The following is a 19,720-nucleotide window of genomic DNA, read 5'->3' as shown; positions in this document are numbered from 1 at the left end:
GGGCGGTATACCGGTAAAAACCGAACACCGTTTTTTTTTAAAAAAAAGATATCAATTTTTTACATACCCCCATACCGGTGTGCGCGCTTCCTGGCAATTTTTCCAAATACTTCCGGGTGTGCGCGTGACGTCCGCGCCATCGCTAGGACGCATCATTCAGAGTCGGATACCAATGTGAGCTGTCGGGGGTGCCTGAGGCTGCGTGGCCAGTAATTATATTTTATGTGAAGGGGATGGGGGGGTGTTTGGGGTGGGGGGTTAAATTTATGTGAAGGGGATGGGGGGGTGTTTGGGGTGGGGGGTTATATTTATGTGAAGGGGATGGGGGGGTGTTTGGGGTGGGGGGTTATATTTATGTGAAGGGGATGGGGGGGTGTTTGGGGTGGGGGGTTATATGTATGTGAAGGGGATGGGGGGGTGTTTGGGGTGGGGGGTTATATGTATGTGAAGGGGATGGGGGGGTGTTTGGGGTGGGGGGGGTGCGTGCGGATGGGGGCGTGTTTGGGGTGGCGGGGGGGTGCGGATGGGGGGGTGGCGGGGGGTGCGGATGGGGGGGTGTTTGGGGTGGTGGGGGGGGTGCGGATGGGGGGGTGTTTGGGGTGGCGGGGGGGGTGTTTGGGGTGGTCACCTAATCATGCATGGGGAAAAAAAAATACCGTCAAATACCGTGATACCGATATAATTTTGAAAAATACCGTGATATAAATTTTTGGTCATACCGCCCAGCACTAGTTTATGTACTTTTCTACATAACCCCAGCTGATTGAGCTCATGTTAAAAAAAAAAAATAGGGGGTATTGTTTCCTTTTGTTGTGTAACCTTGTGTTATTGGCAAATCCCTGGATGTAAAGTGGGTCATAGTGAAAGTGGCCAATTAGCCCCTAACCAGAGAAGATGTACCAGAGTTAGATTTAACCAAGGACATGTGACGACATTTTGGCGGACACTGGGTTAATGTGTTATGTGCGAGTGTGCCTTTTGATTCATACAGTGGAACGAAAAGGTTTCTTTATGAAAATGACTGTGTTGGGATTTGGTGAAGAATCAATCATTTTGCCTTTGAGAGGTCAGTGGTTTGCAGCGTAAGCGCTTCCCTACTCAGACTTGAATGAATTTTATTGCCTATCCTGAGCAGTGATGCTGGGCTGCCTAGCAACTCCTCTTTCTGTTGCCTAGCAACCATGTTTCCATCCATATCTCCAAGTAACCGTATGGACCAATCTGAAAAGCAGTTATCGCAGCAACTGGTTAACCCTCTGGCTGCTGGAAGTTTTTTTGAATACGAACGCTGACGTAATCATGACAAATGCCTGATTGGAAAAGAAAGACAAATATTTTGGTGATGGACTGGTTTTCATTTGACAACGAAGTCCCTGTTTGTGGCAATGAAAATCTGGCTTTAAAGGTCTCCTCCATCCAAAAACTGTTTTGCTATTGAAAGAAGAGTGTGACTTTTTACTGTTTCTGACCCGTTAAAGAAGGTCACAACTGTTTTCTGCTCTATCTTTTCACTTCTCTTCTTCTGACTCTTGATGCAAATACTGCTTTTAATTGCAGTTATAAATAACTTTACAACAATTGAACATTTGGAATGAATGAAAATTGGAAATTGGTTAGAATTTACATGTTCAGGGGACCATGATTGTTCCATTTAACTTATATCCTGCAATTGGAATTTTTTGGTAGGTGGAAGCAGGTAATTCCTTTGCCTGTAACTGATAGTTGTTTGTATATAGACTATAAAACCAGTGTTTTCCCTTCATTTAGATTAAGGACCTGCAGTTGGTACTTTCAGAAGCCAATGAGAGCATCCAAGGACTCCAGGAGCAGCTTTCGCAGGAGAGAGAGCTCCGTAAGGAGGATAAAATGGCCTACAACCAGAAGATTGCCCAGGTTAGGGGGTTTTGATGTTTGTCTGTTGGGAGAGTCTCAAGCTGATAGGAGCCTAATTATTAGAAAGGGATAACATGTTCTTATGGTGGGAGCAATATCATTAATGTTAGTGGATATCACATGGCTGCAAGGCTTCAAATATATTATCAGATCGTTTCATTTAGGCTTTATGTTCTACATAGAGCCAACATATTTTATACCACTTATACATCATTGTCATGAGTTTCTGCCCCAGTGGAGGTATAAACTAAGGTCCCTATCCCATTCCCATCAGTCCCTGCCCCAGTGGAGCTTACAATCTAAGGTCCCTATCCCATTCCCATCAGTCCCTGCCCCAGTGGAGCTTACAATCTAAGGTCCCTATCACATTCCCATCAGTCCCTGCCCCAGTGGAGCTTACAATCTAAGGTCCCTATCCCATTCCCATCAGTCCCTGCCCCAGTGAGCTTACAATCTAAGGTCCCTATCCCATTCCCATCAGTCCCTGCCCCAGTGGAGCTTACAATCTAAGGTCCCTATCCCATTCCCATCAGTCCCTGCCCCAGTGAGCTTACAATCTAAGGTCCCTATCCCATTCCCATCAGTCCCTGCCCCAGTGGAGCTTACAATCTAAGGTCCCTATCACATTCCCATCAGTCCCTGCCCCAGTGGAGCTTACAATCTAAGGTCCCTATCACATTCCCATCAGTCCCTGCCCCAGTGGAGCTTACAATCTAAGGTCCCTATCACATTCCCATCAGTCCCTGCCCCAGTGGAGCTTACAATCTAAGGTCCCTATCACATTCCCATCAGTCCCTGCCCCAGTGGAGCTTACAATCTAAGGTCCCTATCACATTCCCATCAGTCCCTGCCCCAGTGAGCTTACAATCTAAGGTCCCTATCCCATTCCCATCAGCCCCTGCCCCAGTGAGCTTACAATCTAAGGTCCCTATCACATTCCCATCAGTCCCTGCCCCAGTGGAAATTACAATCTAAGGTCCCTATCCCATTCCCATCAGTCCCTGCCCCAGTGGAAATTACAATCTAAGGTCCCTATCCCATTCCCATCAGTCCCTGCCCCAGTGGAGCTTACAATCTAAGGTCCCTATCACATTCCCATCAGCCCCTGATCCAATGAGCTTACAATCTAAGGGCCCTATCACATTCCCCTCAGTCCCTGCCCCAGTGGAGCTTACAATCTAAGGTCCCTATCACATTCCCATCAGTCCCTGCCCCAGTGGAGCTTACAATCTAAGGTCCCTATCACATTCCCATCAGTCCCTGCCCCAGTGGAGCTATAAACTAAGGTCCCTATCACATTCCCATCAGTCCCTGCCCCAGTGGAAATTACAATCTAAGGTCCCTATCCCATTCCCATCAGTCCCTGCCCCAGTGGAAATTACAATCTAAGGTCCCTATCCCATTCCCATCAGTCCCTGCCCCAGTGGAGCTTACAATCTAAGGTCCCTATCACATTCCCATCAGCCCCTGATCCAATGAGCTTACAATCTAAGGGCCCTATCACATTCCCCTCAGTCCCTGCCCCAGTGGAGCTTACAATCTAAGGTCCCTATCACATTCCCATCAGTCCCTGCCCCAGTGGAGCTTACAATCTAAGGTCCCTATCACATTCCCATCAGTCCCTGCCCCAGTGGAGCTATAAACTAAGGTCCCTATCACATTCCCATCAGTCCCTGCCCCAGTGGAGCTATAAACTAAGGTCCCTATCACATTCACACTAGGGTCAATTTTATGAGGCGCTAGTTAACGTGTCTTTATGTTATTGGTTGTGGGAGGAAACCCGTGTACCCAGCGGGAACCTACACAGACATAGGAAGAACATAAACAATGCTTGTAAATGGTGTCCTGGCTTGAATTGAACCTAGGGCCCAATGTATTGGTGATCTGCCCTATGCTGCCATGGTGTAAATGAAGAGCTCTGTCAATCAGTGGCAGTTGACTGAAAACTAGGACAACCATAATTAAAAATGGCTAATCTGTCTTCAGGCATAGTTAACATTGTTTAACAAAAGATGTTTGATATGAGTTGTTTGTCAGATCCAAATGATGTTTGTTTTTCATGCAGTTGAAGGAAGACCAGGAGAAACTGCTCTTGCGACGTGAGTTTGAGCTGCAGAGCCTGGGCCTCCAGAGGAGGCTGGAGCAGAAGTTCTGGAGCCAAGAGAAGAATGTGCTGGTGCAGGAGACCCACCAGTTTAAGCAGAACTTCCTGCTGCTCTTCATGAAGTTGAAGTGGTACCTACAGCACTGGCGCCAAGGAAAAGCCCTGCCGAGAGATGGGGACTTCTTAGAGGTAAGTCTGAAGTCAGAATAAGCCTTCACCCAGCATTTGTTGTGTACAGTAAGCTTTACTAGTGCTCTGTAGAACATTTGGAACAAATTCAGGAATGATGGAACCTTTGCCGATGATGGGTCCCTTTATCGGGCATAGTTACATATAACTAGTTCAGTGTAACAAAGAATGTTATTTTGTGCGACTTTATTACTAAATGTCCCTTTGATTAAACATGTACTGGAATCCAAACTCCAGAGGCAAAGATTAGCAGCAGTGTCACATTAATGAGAGGCATCTCTAATTGATTTCATCTGGGTAATTTGCTCTTGTGGGTAATTTCAGGGGTTTTGCACCAAACCAATATTATCATGGAAATTGCAGTGGAATTTTGAGAGCCTGAAGCAATCTAATTGCAGCTGAAACAGTGCTGTTCATTTGAAGTTGTAATGCAACTTTTTCTGAGACATGGCACTTAACTCTCTAAGTGCCAGGTCTCTCTTAATCCCTTGTTGTGTGCCAGTGCTGTAGTCCTAACTCAACCCAATCACTGAAGCTTGCGTTGCCGTCTGATCGCCTTATCATTTACAGTAGGGGCTACATTATCCCTTATAATACATGAGTGATACTCGGAGTTCCCTGTATAACTCAGCCTGCAGTCTTGTGCCTTTATATGGGCACAGAACCCCTCAGTGACTTCTAATATCCTTATCATTTACAGTAGGGGGTACATTATCCCTTATAATACATGAGTGATACTCAGAGTTCCCTGTATAACTCAGCCTGCAGCCTTGTGCCTTTATATGGGCACAGAACCCCTCAGTGACTGCTAATATCCTTATCATTTACAGTAGGGGGTACATTATCCCTTATAATACATGAGTGATACTCAGAGTTCCCTGTATAACTCAGCCTGCAGCCTTGTGCCTTTATATGGGCACAGAACCCCTCAGTGACTGCTAATATCCTTATCATTTACAGTAGGGGGTACATTATCCCTTATAATACATGAGTGATACTCAGAGTTCCCTGTATAACTCAGCCTGCAGCCTTGTGCCTTTATATGGGCTCAAAACCCCTCAGTGACTTTTAATATCCTTATCATTTACAGTAGGGGGTACATTATCCCTTATAATACATGAGTGATACTCAGAGTTCCCTGTATAACTCAGCCTGCTGCCTTGTGCCTTTATATGGTCACAGAACCCCTCAGTGACTTCTAATATCCTTATTATTTACAGTAGGGGGTCATTATCCCTTATCATACATAAGCTATAAACAGAGTTTCCCATAAAAACAAGGCTTGTGCCATTATATAGAGTTGGGCATGATTTAACATTTTCATACTTGTAGGCTATTGCTTTACTCACTGGTTGCTCATCCCCATTCCTTGTATATTTATTTAACGTATGCCCTGCTGTTTATACATAGGAGAAAGACTTTGTCCATCACATGCCTAATCTCACATCTCAGTACAGTCACTGTGATCCTAATATAAGCCGACTTGTATTAGCAGGCAGGTTGTTTAGCCCCCTGTGGGGAGCAGGGGAGTGTGGGTAATAAGGCTGCCCGAGGCCTTGTGTCTTTTATTTTGACAGCAGCTGTTTGGGCTCAGCATGTGAGCGACTCCCTCTCCTCGCCCAGCGTCCCTACCCAGCGCTGCCAGGAATTTATTAGGCTCTTGTGGATTAGAAGGACATTGTAAGATTGAGCGTTGGGATGGGCTGATTATACAGTGCTTTTAGAATTAGCTGGGGTGTGCATTGCCTCATTTAAACAGGCAGCCTTATTATGACTTAATAATAGTGATGGGGTATTGGGTTAAACAGTCAGTCCTATAGATACAATGATGAGTGACAGGGAATTTTCCTACACGCTGTTATATCATCTGGGCTGTCTTTGGTGGCCCGGGGAAATCAGACTTTATTGGGCCAGAAAGAAACAAGTCATTGAGAAAATCACACAAGGAAGGTGTTTTATCCAACACTTGGCATATTAAATATGTCACTCTGGGATCCCAGTAAGACTGACACTGGATTATTTAACTCCCCTGTGCAATGCATAATGTAACCTGCCAGTGGGATTGACATGGTCTAGAAAGAGGGGTCTGTATATTGGAATACAGCTTCTGGCTCCCTGTCTCTATGAATGCCTGCTTGAGGTATGCATAGTCTTTGAATTATATTGGCGGTAATGGGGCAGTCGGTTTGGGACCACATCAACGAGCCAATGCGGTCCCCAATCCGACTAAATCTTTTAACCTGCCCGATCGATATCTGGGCAATTTCAGGCCAGATATCGGTCGGGCATGCCCCTTGTTCCTGCCCCTACATGGGCCGATAAGCTGCCGAATCTGTCTAAGGGACCTATATCGGAAGCTACAATTGCCCGTGAAGAAGCTAACCTCAAGCTAACTCAAATAAATTGCCTTTAAAAAGTAAGAATAGTATAAAGATATAACCTTTTCAACTAAGATACAAAATTCTCAGTACTTTGTGTTTTTAAATTGTATTTACTACACTGCTGATTAGCGTAGTGGATCTATGTAAATGAATACATTGCCATTCTTTAGGATTTATGTCTGTATTTTTTTTTCTGCCAGGTAAACAGTGTGAAAGAGCTGTATATGCTGATTGAAGAAGAAGAGTTAAATCCCCCAATCTCTGATTACAAGGTGTCCGATGGTGAAAGCTGGCCCCAGAATGTGGTTAGTATTGAAAAAGAGGGTATTTTTGGTTGTATTTATTTATTTATTTAACCTGGTTTATAATGTTAACTTTTAATTGTTTGCTATGGTTCCACTTAAATGGGATGGTTCACTTTCAGGCTAACTTAATGTTAATATAATACTAGCATAGGTATTACCTTGTAATCAGAGCTGTAAGAGCCCTCTAATTCTGCTCAAAGTCTGAGCAGAGCGATATAACTTTTCTCTGTAATAATAAAACAGTACCTGTACTTGATCCCAACTAAGATATAATTACCCCTTATTGGGGCAGAACAGCCCTATTGGGTTTATTTAATGGTTAAATGATTCCCTTTTCTCTGTAATAATAAAACAGTACCTGTACTTGATCCCAACTAAGATATAATTACCCCTTATTGGGGGCAGAACAGCCCTATTGGGTTTATTTAATGGTTAAATGATTCTCTTTTCTCTGTAATAATAAAACAGTACCTGTACTTGATCCCAACTAAGATATAATTACCCCTTATTGGGGGCAGAACAGCCCTATTGGGTTTATTTAATGGTTAAATGATTCCCTTTTCTCTGTAATAATAAAACAGTACCTGTACTTGATCCCAACTAAGATATAATTACCCCTTATTGGGGGCAGAACAGCCCTATTGGGTTTATTTAATGGTTAAATGATTCCCTTTTCTCTGTAATAATAAAACCGTACCTGTACTTGATCCCAACTAAGATATAATTACCCCTTATTGGGGGCAGAACAGCCCTATTGGGTTTATTTAATGGTTAAATGATTCCCTTTTCTCTGTAATAATAAAACTGTACCTGTACTTGATCCCAACTAAGATATAATTACCCCTTATTGGGGCAGAACAGCCCTATTGGGTTTATTTAATGGTTAAATGATTCCCTTTTCTCTGTAATAATAAAACAGTACCTGTACTTGATCCCAACTAAGAAATAATTACCCCTTATTGGGTGCAGAACAAACCTATTGGGTTTATTCAATATTTAAATGATTTTTAGCAGACTTAAGTTATAAGATCCAAATTACAGAAAGATCCCTTATCCAGAAAACCCCAGGTCCCAAGCATTCTGGATAACAGGTAATAACTGTAATAACTACCCCCCCCAATATTGTTTATAGCTGTTCAGTAAATCTATATCAGAATTAGTGGCCTTTTGCTTTTTTTCTCTTCTGTGGTTTGTTGTGTGAAAAGACCCTTGCTTTCTTCAATTTTATGCATGTTTTCAAATATTTTTGACAGGCCAGAGAATCCATGAAAACCATATCTGACATTAAAGGGACCCTGAAAGACCTTTGTAACGAGTTACAAGAAGAGAGGAGAGGGATGAACGAGCTTCAGCAACAGTTTGCCAAGGCAAAAGCAGCATGGGAGATGGAGAGGATGGAATTCAAGGTCAGTTGGAGGCATTCTGAGAAATGAGATCCGATGGACATTCCGATCACTTGGGTGCCACTGCCCTTCAGTCCCTATGTGAGCAAATAAAAACATAATTGTAGCCAGTTATAAGCAGCAGCTACTGCATTAGTGGCAGGAAATTGGAGTATGGACCCACAGCAGAAAAAAATGAGGCTGCTATACAACCCACTTGGTACAGCAGCTCTTATCACTAAATACTATGGTTTGCAATATATTGATGATAGAAAGAAATGTAAAATCCAGTTACAGCCGTTGCTGTTGATATTTTTTCAATAACTATAAATCCATAAGGGTAGTTTGTTTATTCCTGTGTGTGCTCTGTGCCATAAGCATTACTGGGAGCAATTTTGTGCTCTTGGGTCCAAATAGTAGATCTTCAATACCATTTTTGAATTATCCTTTGAATAAAGTGTCTTTCAGAAATCACAGATGTCTCAATCAGCCTTTTAAAGTTTTTGCAAAATATCTATTCTAGAAAAAAAATATCCCCTTTAATGAAATAAAAGCTTTAGTGTGTGTGGGGGCAAAGGATATCGTTAAAATGGTGGATGTGGAACAAACAGTTAACAATTCCTTCTCCTCGATCACATTTGCCTGTTCTCGGATGTGGGAATGAGTGCCGTTCTCTGGTGTATAGCGTGTTATATTTAATTAGCACTTTTTAATGAAGCGTTATGGAAAAGAGAAGAGGCTCTGTGTTTGTAACCATGTGAGCAAGGCCTGTAGGATATTGCGCTATTGTCCCCCAGGCTTCAGCCTCAAATGCAGAAAGACAAAACTGTCTTGGGTGGCTAATGAAGGGTTTTTTCACCTACCAATATATCACACACACATATATATATCTGAAACAGAAAGGGGTATTAAGAACATTTTTGTTATTATTGTATGTATATATATATATATATATATATATATGTGTGTGTACATTTTTGGGGGTAGAGTTTTTCTGCATCACCGCTACTTTCTTTTCCCTCTGTGCCTTGGTCCTTATATCTGTGCAGAATACATTTGCTACACTTTATTCTGCCCCAGCTGGGTTCCTGGCCTATGGGTTGCCATGTACGCATGGCTGGCTTGCTGCAACAGATGTCAGACCCCCTGAATATTTTATAAGTGAAACAGACTGTGAGCGGCAGCAAAGATGAACACATGAATAATGTAGGAGTTTTGGCGGGTTTGCCGGTACAACCATTACTTGGCTGGAATAAAACTATTCGTATAAGGTTCTTCCCTGTTTCTGGTAGATGTATATTGTTTTATTGGAATGCCAATGGCCTTGAGTTCTTGCTTAGACGGACAAGACAAAAATTTTAATTTGATACTGTGAAGAGGTGCTTTGCTTTCTGCTTATTTTAACTTTGCCTAAGACCTGTTGCCAGCCATTGCATCATAATGTGGTTTTATGCAGACCCATGGTCCAACAGTCCAGTTGCTTAGACTTAATTCTGCTAGATACCAAGGTCCAGTGAGCTGCTGTCCATCTGGAAGCGCCAAATTGGCAACTTATTGGTCTTTGTATGGATAGCTTAAGATATGTTGTTGTTGTTCTAGAACCCAAGCCAGGTTCCCATATTAAAATAGTAGAACATTATTTTTGCCCTTTGCCAACACAGAACACTCAAGAATACTTTAGTCCTCTAGACTTTGCCTGGGTTCACGTTAGCAACCAGAGGTGCCATTCTATCTTTTTAGCTGGATTCCGGAAAGCATGGTGTTGACCGCGCATCTTCAGATCTCAAATCCGCCCTGAAGCGAGAGAGGGAGGAGCACCAGCACCTCCTTGCCGAGTCCTACAGTGCAGTCATGGACCTCACCAAGCAGCTTCAGGTCAACGAGAAAAACTGGGCCCAAGAAAAAGAGGAGCTCCTCAATCGGTTCCAAGATGAACGCAAACTTGCCGACCAGCAGATGCGGGAGCTGCAGAAGAAACTTAAACAGGTGAGGGCTCAGCTGGCATCTAATCTATGAGGGAGAATTCTTGGGCCTGTGCTGAAGGGTTCTGGGAATTGAAATGAATTGACTGCAACTCCGGTGGCCAGATCTGCCTTGTGATATCTCAATCATATGATACGATATGTGTCGCAGTCACAATCGCGCATGATTTGCTAACCGTTTCATTCAACCTACTTGTTCTTAGAAATGGAAGGTGCCATTAGTTTACAGAGCTTTTGGAAATTATTTGTTTCCTTCTTTGGAGAAATTAGTTTTTACCAACTTTTTATTTAGTTGAAATTAAATACATTTGTTCCCCAAAAAGGCAGTCTTGTTCAAATGCAGGCTAATCCCTGCTTAGTGCTGCTTGCTGCCCCCCCATATCTAACCGTAACCTCATTTTGCTTGAATTGAGTTTATAGAATAGATCCAAATGATGCAAATCCTTTATCCCCCCCGCAGCACAAATGACTGTGTATCCAGTACTTGCTGGAAGGAAAATTCTGACTCCAAAACAAAGTATAAATAGTTTGTGGGATGGTGGCGCTGAGTGGAATCATATTCTTATCTCTTGTAGCATTACAGGCAACAGAACAGCCAGAGAGGCCTCATTATCTTGCTGGTATAAAAATAGAAATGTGGAGCTGGAGAGAGTAACTGCTTGGGCATATAATGTAGCCTTCTATCCTGCTCTATCCCGAATAAGTTAGATGTTAAACAGGTTGTGTAGAAAGCAGTTTTCTTAAAAAAATAAATAAATAAATGCATTTGAATGTATAGTTTTTTCTTTTGTTACTGAAGTATAGAATTTCAACTGCTATCTAATTGCTAAGGCTTTGTTATCCTAGCAGTCAGGCAGCAGTTGAAAAATCATAACGAATCAGTGGGAGAGGTATACATAGTACTGCAATTCTGCCCATATATATATATATATATATATATATATATATATATATATAATATATATATGTGTGTGTAAATGCAAAAATAGAAATGTTTATTACTTGATGTTTCGGTCTCACACAGAAACGTTCATCTGGAGTCATCTTGTTTTTCACTCCAGATGAAGGTTTCTGTGTGAGACTGAAACGTCTATTTTCTATTTTGGCATTTACATTTTGCTCACAATTCTTTGAATCCTAGGAGTGCTGTCCTTGTTCCAGTATATATATATAATATAGTTCATCTAAATGTTCAGGAGCAAATGTTGATCTGGGGGATTTCTGCATATATATAATATATATATATATAAAACTGAAACAGCCTTGATTACTACAGACTAATGAAATAGTGCCCTCTAGTGGCCAAAGTATCAACATTTACAATCTAATTAATTAATGATGAGCGAATTTTTTTTGCCAGGCATGGTTTTGCAGTGAAATTACGCATGTCACCATTGGCAAATTGTTTTGCCACAAAAAATTTGCGGGCATGTAAAAAAAGGCACACTTGTGCAAGTACCTGCATTTTGCTGATTTTTCCCAGTTTCGTTAATTTCTTTGCCAAATCAAAACGGGACGGATCACTAGTTATAACAAACATATAGAATCCTATAATAATATCCTCTCCAGCACCAACATACCCTGATCCTATTCATGGGGCTTGTAGATTATAAGTGCATTTTTTTTGCATCCATTACCCCACAGCAACCAATTAGGAAATGGCTATTACTATTCTATAAAACTGTGCCTTTGCCATGTGTATACCATATAACAGTACCTGTTTTATATTGACTGCAGAAGGAAGCAGATTCCTGGGTGAAAAAAGAACCTGAGAGGAGGAGCAGCTGCTGGAAAGAGGTGAGCAAGTTGGTATTCTCCTGCTGTATTTTCTATGGCAGGTACATGGGCTTCAGTTTGCCCACCCCTTGCTTAGGGGCCAGTCCATCCTACAGTTAGTCCTACGCTGATGCTTTAGCATTTATTGTTTATATTTTTAAGGGTAAATATCACACACCTGAGAATAGTTCTCTACTTTTCAAGCCCAATAAACTGCCTATATAGTACCCCCACTGAGCTTATTCTATTTGGGTTCTTAAAACTGGGAGCCTCCATATATATTAATTGCAATACAACTCCCAGCATGCATCTACCATGGGATCCTGGGAGTTGTAGTTTAAAGCAAATACAAGTGGCAGTTTCCAGGCCTAACAAATGTAGGTGCATTCCTACGCTTTTAAACGGCACAAATATTGTTGCATGTGCTGCTTTCCCTTGCTATAAAAGGCTTCTCTTGCATCAAGCAGGGGCTTCAAAAATAGATCCTTCCACCACAGAACATCCTCTCACTTATCAAGCTGTTGCTTTTGAACCATCGGACATGCTTGTTTTGTGTAGATAAATTGAAATCAACCCAAATGCATAATTTGTCCCCCCCAACCCTCTGGTTCGGCTGCCTATTCCAGATGGCTTGTGGCATAGAGAAATAAAACAACCTTGCTTTTGGGCAGCTCTAGCTAATTGTCAGGGGAGTGTGTGGCCTGACCCCAAACAGCTGCCACCTACATTGAAAGACTATGGTAACTCTATAGTTCCACAGCTGCTCTCAGACATGCCTCTTAACCCTTTCATTCCTACAGCGAAAAAGATGCATCTTATTGAATCTGCATGCATATCTGCCTTTACTTTCCAAGTGCCAGTTTGCCAAGCGTGTAATAAATAAGCCCACCTAAAGGTGCCCATACACGGGCCAATTCTAGCTGCCGATATGGCTCCCTTAGACTGATTCGGCAGCTAATCGGCCCGTGTATGGGCACTACCGACGGGACTGCCCAACCGATATCTGGCCTGAAATTGACCAGATCTCGATCCGGCAGGTTTAAAAATCTAGTCGGATCGAAGACCGCATCAGTTTGTTGATGCGGTCCCCAAACCGACTGCCCCATTGCCGCCAATATAATTTGATCGTTTGGCCCATTAGCCCACACGTTCCCGATATCGCCCACCCCGTAGATGGGGATATTGGGTGAAGATCCACTCGCTTGGCGATCTCACCAAGCGAGTGAATCTTCACGTGTATGAGGACCCTTAAGTTTGCCGAGATGCAATAACCCATAGCAACCAATCAACAGGTAATATTTACTGGCCACTTGTTTAAAACCAAACATTTCATTGGTTGTTCATAGGTTACTGCACCTGGGCAAACACTTTTTATTACAGCTTTATGTAAGGGGGTTATAAGTAGGGTTTTGTGACTTTGTTCTCATGTCAAAGAGCATGATGCCAACAGATATGCCTTCCCATATAAATCCTGTGCTTGTTTTACCCTAGGCTGTCAGCAATAAACTTCAGGACAAAGACATTGACTGTGACTGTGACTGTGACTCCGATGCCAGTGTGACCAGCTTAAAAAGGTAAGGTGTATTGGTACTGCTGTTTAGCCATTCCTGTACTTTGTAACCTTCATCCATTGAGCCCTTGTACCAGTATCAGTTAGTTTGTCTTTGGTGTGTGTGGTGTCTTTGGTGTGTATGATTTAAAGGAATTGTTCAGTATAAAAATGAAAATAGATAGACTGTGCAAAATAAAAAATGTTTTCAATGTAGTTAGCACTAAATGTAATCCATAAGGGCTGGCTAACATACCAGCCAGGACTTGGCTTCCTCCTTTGCAGCTCTCTAACCTATTAAATGTCAGTAACCAATCAATGACTTGAGGGGTAGATATATGGGACATAACCGTTTGCTTTGGAATCTGACCTGGGTGCTAAGAATCAAAAGCAAACTAAGTGAACAGTTATGTCCCATGTGGCCCCCCCTCAAGTCGCTAACAAACTAAGAGGTTGTAGAGCTGAAAGTTGGAAGTTGGGTTCTGGCTATTATGTTAAGGTCCCCATACACGTGAAGATTCGCTCGCTTGGCGAGAGTGCCAAGCGTGCAGATCTTCGCCCAATATTCCCACCTACTGGTGGGCGATATCGGGAACGTGTAGGCTAATTTGATCGCTTTGCCCTGGGGCCAAACGATCAAATTATATTGGCGGCAATGAGCAGTCGGTTCGGGTACCGCATCAACGAGCCAATGCGGTCCCCGATCCGACTGAATCTTTTAAAATTTAACGATATCTGGCCATTTCAGGCCAGATATCAGTCGGGCAGGCCCCTCGTTTCTGCCCCTACACGGGCCGATAAGCTGCCAAATTGGTCCAAGGGACCAATATCGGCAGCTACAATTGGCCCGTGTATGGGGACCTTTAGATATCCACTCATTCCAGCCTTTATAGATTACATTTTTGGTTAACTATGAACAAGAACAACATTATTTTTTTTTATCTATTTACCCAGTTTTATTTTGACACTGAACTGTTCCTTTAATCGGTTGCTTATGTAGAAAATGTGTCTGAATATAAAAGTTGAATATAAAAATATAGCATTTCACTTCCTGTTCAATTTTGCTTTAGGACCAAATCTGTATCTTCCATGTCAGAGTTTGAAAGTTTACTCGATTGTTCCCCCTTTCTGCACGACAACACATCCTCTGCTAATGGCGAAAATGCCAATGAGAGGAGAGGTCTACCAGCTTCTACACTCTTGGTCAACGGTTCTAAAAACTCAGAAAAACATTGTTCATATGAGGGTAATGACAATTCCCTGGCCGGACATCTTCCCAAGGGTAACCTGGTGATCTCATCCTGGGATTATACGATGGCCAAGGCTGATAATCGTGTGGATGGGCAGAAGCACATACAGAGAAGCTACACGGCGCCAGACAAGACAGGCATTCGGATTTATTATAGCCCACCAGTGGTTCGGAGGCTCGATGTGCCTTTGGTCCAAAATAAAGAGGATAAACTCATGGTAGAAACGGGATTCCTGTTTACCATGGCCAAACCAAAAGAATCAGAAAAATCAGACGGGTTATCTGGGAATTCGTATAGCCGCTGGCTTTGTAATTTCTCCAAAAAGCAGCGGGATTTGTTGGATGGCGATTCAGTAAAAGACTCTTCTTCTGTCCCAGGGTTTCCATCTTCCCTCGGGGATTTGGAGATTTCTGGTAACATGAGCGATGATATGAAAGAAATCACAAATTGTGTTCGACAGGCGATTCGCTCTAGCTCCTTAGAAAGGAAACCAAAGAGTACAGCAAGTCAGACTGTTGGGCTGTCCAGTGTTGGTGTTCAGACTGTTCAGATGGTTAGTGTTGGTCTTCAAACCGATCCCACTAGATCAAGCCTAACATCAAAAAGCTGGTCACCAAGGAGTTCTTCTCTGCTGTCTACTAGGACCAAACACATTTCAACATCTTTGGACAAAGTTCATTCAAGAATAGATCGGCCTTGCTGCTCTCCCAAGTATGGGTCCCCTAAGCTCCAGAGAAGGTTATCTTCCAAACTAGATGGGTCCAAGGATCGGAGCTTGTGGAATCTGCACCAGAATAAACAAAACGGTTCAGCTTGGGCAAGATCGACAACAACTCGGGACAGCCCTGTCCTCAGTAACATCAACGATGGATCATCTAGTTTGTTCAACGTGGTTGATCATGCTGGAAGTACTGAATCTATCTGCAGATTGGGCCTCGGAGAAAGCAGAAGCAAATCTGATACTCCTAAGTACGGTATTGTGCAGGAGTTCTTTAGGAATGTGTGTGGCCGAACATCCCAAAGCTCCAGTGCTGTGTCTGAGAAGAAAGAAGCAGAAGACTGCAACAAACGACCTGATAACCATGACCACTGTTCTTCTGTTTGTCACTCCACTTATAATGTGTCTAAACTACTGAGCAAGAAGGTACCAAGGCAGCACACCAGTGATGAACAGAAGGGAAGTCCTAAGGACTCTGAGGTTATTGCTACATCTACTAATGAAGTAAGTGCCATTTCTAGCTTTCTTTAGTCACTTGTGATGCCGTTTCTTTGTTAACCTAAAATAAGTCCTCAACTGTTGCTATAAAAATTACTGACACTGGCCTTTCTATGGGCTGTAAAGCACTGGGTAAAAAACAAATGTTTAACAGACACTCACAGACCTATTTCAGTGGAGGTTAAGGTTTACTAGACATGGATGAAACTATGCACCTGTTGTAGCAATACTATTTTAGCTGCCATTTATTGACCATAATTCTCATTGAATGTGTCATATGGTATAACCAGATCAGCGAAAGCAAAACATGCCTAAATGCAAGGCATTCATCATAAAACCTACTTATTAGCTTCTGTTGAGGACCTTCTGACAGAGACATTTGTTTATTTTGAGATCGTTGTATCTGTTTTGGGTCTCCTATTGATCTTTACTTTATATCTGCAGGATTATGCCTGTAATTGCAGCTCACAACCCCTCACGTCCTGCTTCTCCAGGCCATCGCGGCCTCAATCGCGCCAAGCCCAATACAAGTGCCAGCTCCACCCAGACCCAACCGTCCCAGAAGACAAAGCGGGCCCTGCCTCTAATTGAAGAGAAATGTCAGTCCCTGCTATCCTGTGTTCCTGTTTACCACCCAGAAGCCATTTTGCTCCTGCGTTCACTAGAAAGGACTATGGTCAGTAATGAGTGCTTAACGTCCCACTCACAAGTTCCAAAAAAAAGACACTTAATTTGGACTTGCATTCCTCTTATTAGCACTTAACTGTTTACCTGTGTGTGTTTTTTTATGTGTACCTTTATATGGGCCCTAGTAGAGTATACACAACCAAGAATTATTTATTAATGTTCTTGCAAAATCAGTGCTAAAGACTTGAAATAGTTTTATTTAGGGGGGGATTTTTTGAAAGGGAATATATCCCTTAATATATTGCCCCAAAGCTGCCTAATAACCTGCTTAGTAGTGGTGTAACTAGTAATTAGTGCTCTTTGTTGTTACGTCACTGCGGCACAGTTATCAGTGGAAAGTATGCTCCTTTAGGAACTCAGGCAACTGTATTATACTTGAAGGAAGTGGCCATGTATTCCTACTCCCTGCACTAGTTTACAAGCAGCGTTGAAATAAAACAACGATAAAAACATGTTTATTTTTAAATCATTCAGAGCAAATAGTTTTCAAATTCCTGTGGAGTGCTGGAGGGAGATATATGGCCGCCTCTTCCAACGGCATCATGCTACACTGGTTGAACAATCTCCATCCTACTGCTCTGGGGTTTCCGGATCCACTTTGGATTATCAATAACTTTCCCCAGAAATGAATTGTATTGCCAGACTAGCATTGCAAGCCCACTTTTAACCCTTTAAGAAGTAACCTGTGTGTAGATACCATCTTCTCTCTCAGAGGGAGGATCAATAATTTACAAGACACTAGGGTTGTAATGTTTGGCCTAAACCGGACAACTGCTTGATCGGTGTGTCCCCTAACAAACCAAACTCTTACTGGGGCTTATTTAATTTTGGTTGCTTTTTCAGCGACTCCCTTGGGCGTATCATTCTTCCTCACACAGGGTATTTTCTTTTCAAACATTTCTGGCTTTGTATGATTATCATTGTTATTTTCTATTTTGAACCAATGTATTTTTACAGCCTGTCAGAAATTTTAAAGGGCTCCAATGAATTGTCATTAAAGAAACCGTAACACCAAAAATAAGATAAGGTATAATGTACTGTTGCCCTGTACGGGTAAAGGTTGTGTGTTTGCTATAGTTTATATAAACTAGAGCTATTTTATAACTATAAAATAAATAAGCTGCTGTGTAGCCACGGGGCAGCCATTCAACCTGGAGAAAAGGCACAGGTTCTATATCAGATAACAGATAAGCTCTGTAGAATATAATGGTGTTTTATCTGTTATCTGCTATGTAACCGGTGCCTTTTTCCCATTTGAATGGCTGACCCCATGGGTACAGCAGCTTGCTTATATAAACTATAGTAGTCTTCTGAGGCAATTACACAACTTTTACCAGTGTTTGACAACAGTACATTATATTTTAATTAATTTTATAGACTTTTTGGTGTTACTGTTCCTATAAAAAAAGAACCAGGATGCATCAATTCTACATAATATAATATCAACCAAATCCGTAAAGGTTAGCTTTCAGCAAGTCTTTTAAGCAATGTAATGATGAATCTGTTTGTCAGGGCTGGTTACAAGGAGGAGGCAAGGCAATGGGAGGCAAAGGATTCTGCGCTCTCGATGGCTCACCTCTGGGTGATGTTATGGTATCAGATTGTGGGGTGAAATCATTAAGAGACTGCTCCTCGAATTCACCCCAAAATCCTTGAGCCAGCCCTTACTATGGAAAATAATTTGTACATAGGAATGTTCAGTTATGTAGAGATATCTGCTGTGTGTATAAATTGTAATTATACATATATAATTATTCTTTCCAAGAGTACTGTTTTTTTCCAAATCTGAAATGCACTGTTTCCTTTTCCTACTTTGTTCAATGTATAAAATAAACCCATTTGCCTTTTTTTTCCATTCAGAATTTATTACAAATGTTAATTCCAGACGTTTTCATCTGTGGAATTCCTCTCCTCTGGCATACGTGGGGAATAGGTGCTGTTTGAGAATGAATGGGTATTTGAGCTCTGGAGAACTAAAGAGTTAAAAACTGGGGGGGGGGGGGGTAGGTGGATCTTTATTAACAACGAGCAGTGCCAGGGTTAGCAATTTGCTTTACTGGGGGGACATATATTGGCACCCCCTCTAGTGCTTTACTCTTTAGTTCTTCTGTAAGTATCACAGATTAAGAGAACACCCTCCTTCTTCACTAGAGTTTATGGAGTCTATGGACTGTCACCTAAATACATGGCCTCTGGGCTACCTCCTGTTCTACCACCAGAAACACAGCCTTTCCAAACACATTCCTTTACTTTTAAACACACTTGAAAACTGCGCACTCATCTTTTTAACTTTCAAACTTCTCTGTCCAAACTCACTACAATGCACTATGCTTCTGTTTATACTCTAATTAACTGTGGCACATGTGTACTATGTGCCTTCACCTCTATCCTCTTCTGTTCCACTGGAGCACTCTTAGCCTCTGTCTGGCCATTATTCCTTCTCTACAGCACAGTCCACTGTCAGGCATTGAGTATTCCCTTCAGCAAAATAGCCATCAGCCTCTTTTCACTCTCATGCATTCAGCTACGTCACACTTGGCCTTTATATACTCCCTGTTCACTACATCACAAATAAGGCAACATTTTCATTGCAGAACATGGTGGAAAAAAGTTTAAAAATGCCACATTGGGCCATTTTTTTTTTCACACTGTGTTCTGCTTTTGCAGAGTGGCTGCTAGTACTTGCACCTCAGGGAAATGTAAATTACCCCATTAGTCTCTTTGTACTCTATCCTCATACGCTACATTACACTTAGCCTCTCTACACACTCACCTCTTGCACTTCTGTCACTTAACCTCTCTCTACCCAATTTCCTTCTCTACTACATTGTCCACCTTTTCAGCCTCTTTTGCTTCATAACATTACACTTGGTCTCTCTGCACATCTGCATGTTCAATATATGTCAGCTTTTCTACATTTCTGTTATGGCACACTCAGCACTCTCTATGGTTGCCACCCAGCCAGTATTCGACCAGCCTAGTCAGCCAATCTCCAGCTAGGGCCGG

The 19,720-nt window shown here is 42.2% G+C and overlaps 2 protein-coding genes across 4 annotated transcripts in view; one reads left to right on the top strand and one right to left on the bottom strand.

Moving 5' to 3' along the window:
- The window catches only part of soga1 (suppressor of glucose, autophagy associated 1), a 61,667-nt gene extending 44,279 nt beyond the window's left edge, over positions 1 to 17,388 (top strand). For both annotated transcript variants that reach the window (XM_004918495.4, XM_002942285.5), the window contains exons 7-15: positions 1,768 to 1,893; positions 3,959 to 4,186; positions 6,768 to 6,872; positions 8,126 to 8,278; positions 9,995 to 10,240; positions 11,974 to 12,033; positions 13,504 to 13,586; positions 14,632 to 16,033; positions 16,472 to 17,388. In XM_004918495.4, the coding sequence (XP_004918552.2) occupies positions 1,768 to 1,893; positions 3,959 to 4,186; positions 6,768 to 6,872; positions 8,126 to 8,278; positions 9,995 to 10,240; positions 11,974 to 12,033; positions 13,504 to 13,586; positions 14,632 to 16,033; positions 16,472 to 16,618 (2,550 nt within the window). In that variant the 3' untranslated portion in view covers positions 16,619 to 17,388. The remainder of the gene's footprint in view (positions 1 to 1,767; positions 1,894 to 3,958; positions 4,187 to 6,767; positions 6,873 to 8,125; positions 8,279 to 9,994; positions 10,241 to 11,973; positions 12,034 to 13,503; positions 13,587 to 14,631; positions 16,034 to 16,471) is intronic.
- Positions 1 to 19,720, bottom strand: part of tldc2 (TBC/LysM-associated domain containing 2) — a 114,095-nt gene that overhangs the window by 70,825 nt on the left and 23,550 nt on the right. The window lies entirely within an intron of this gene.

Source organism: Xenopus tropicalis, chromosome 10 (assembly GCF_000004195.4).
Source record: "Xenopus tropicalis strain Nigerian chromosome 10, UCB_Xtro_10.0, whole genome shotgun sequence".
Classification (NCBI taxonomy): Eukaryota; Metazoa; Chordata; class Amphibia; order Anura; family Pipidae; genus Xenopus; species Xenopus tropicalis.
The sequence above is the reverse complement of the archived record's forward strand: the minus strand, read 5'-3'. Positions and strand labels throughout refer to the sequence as shown.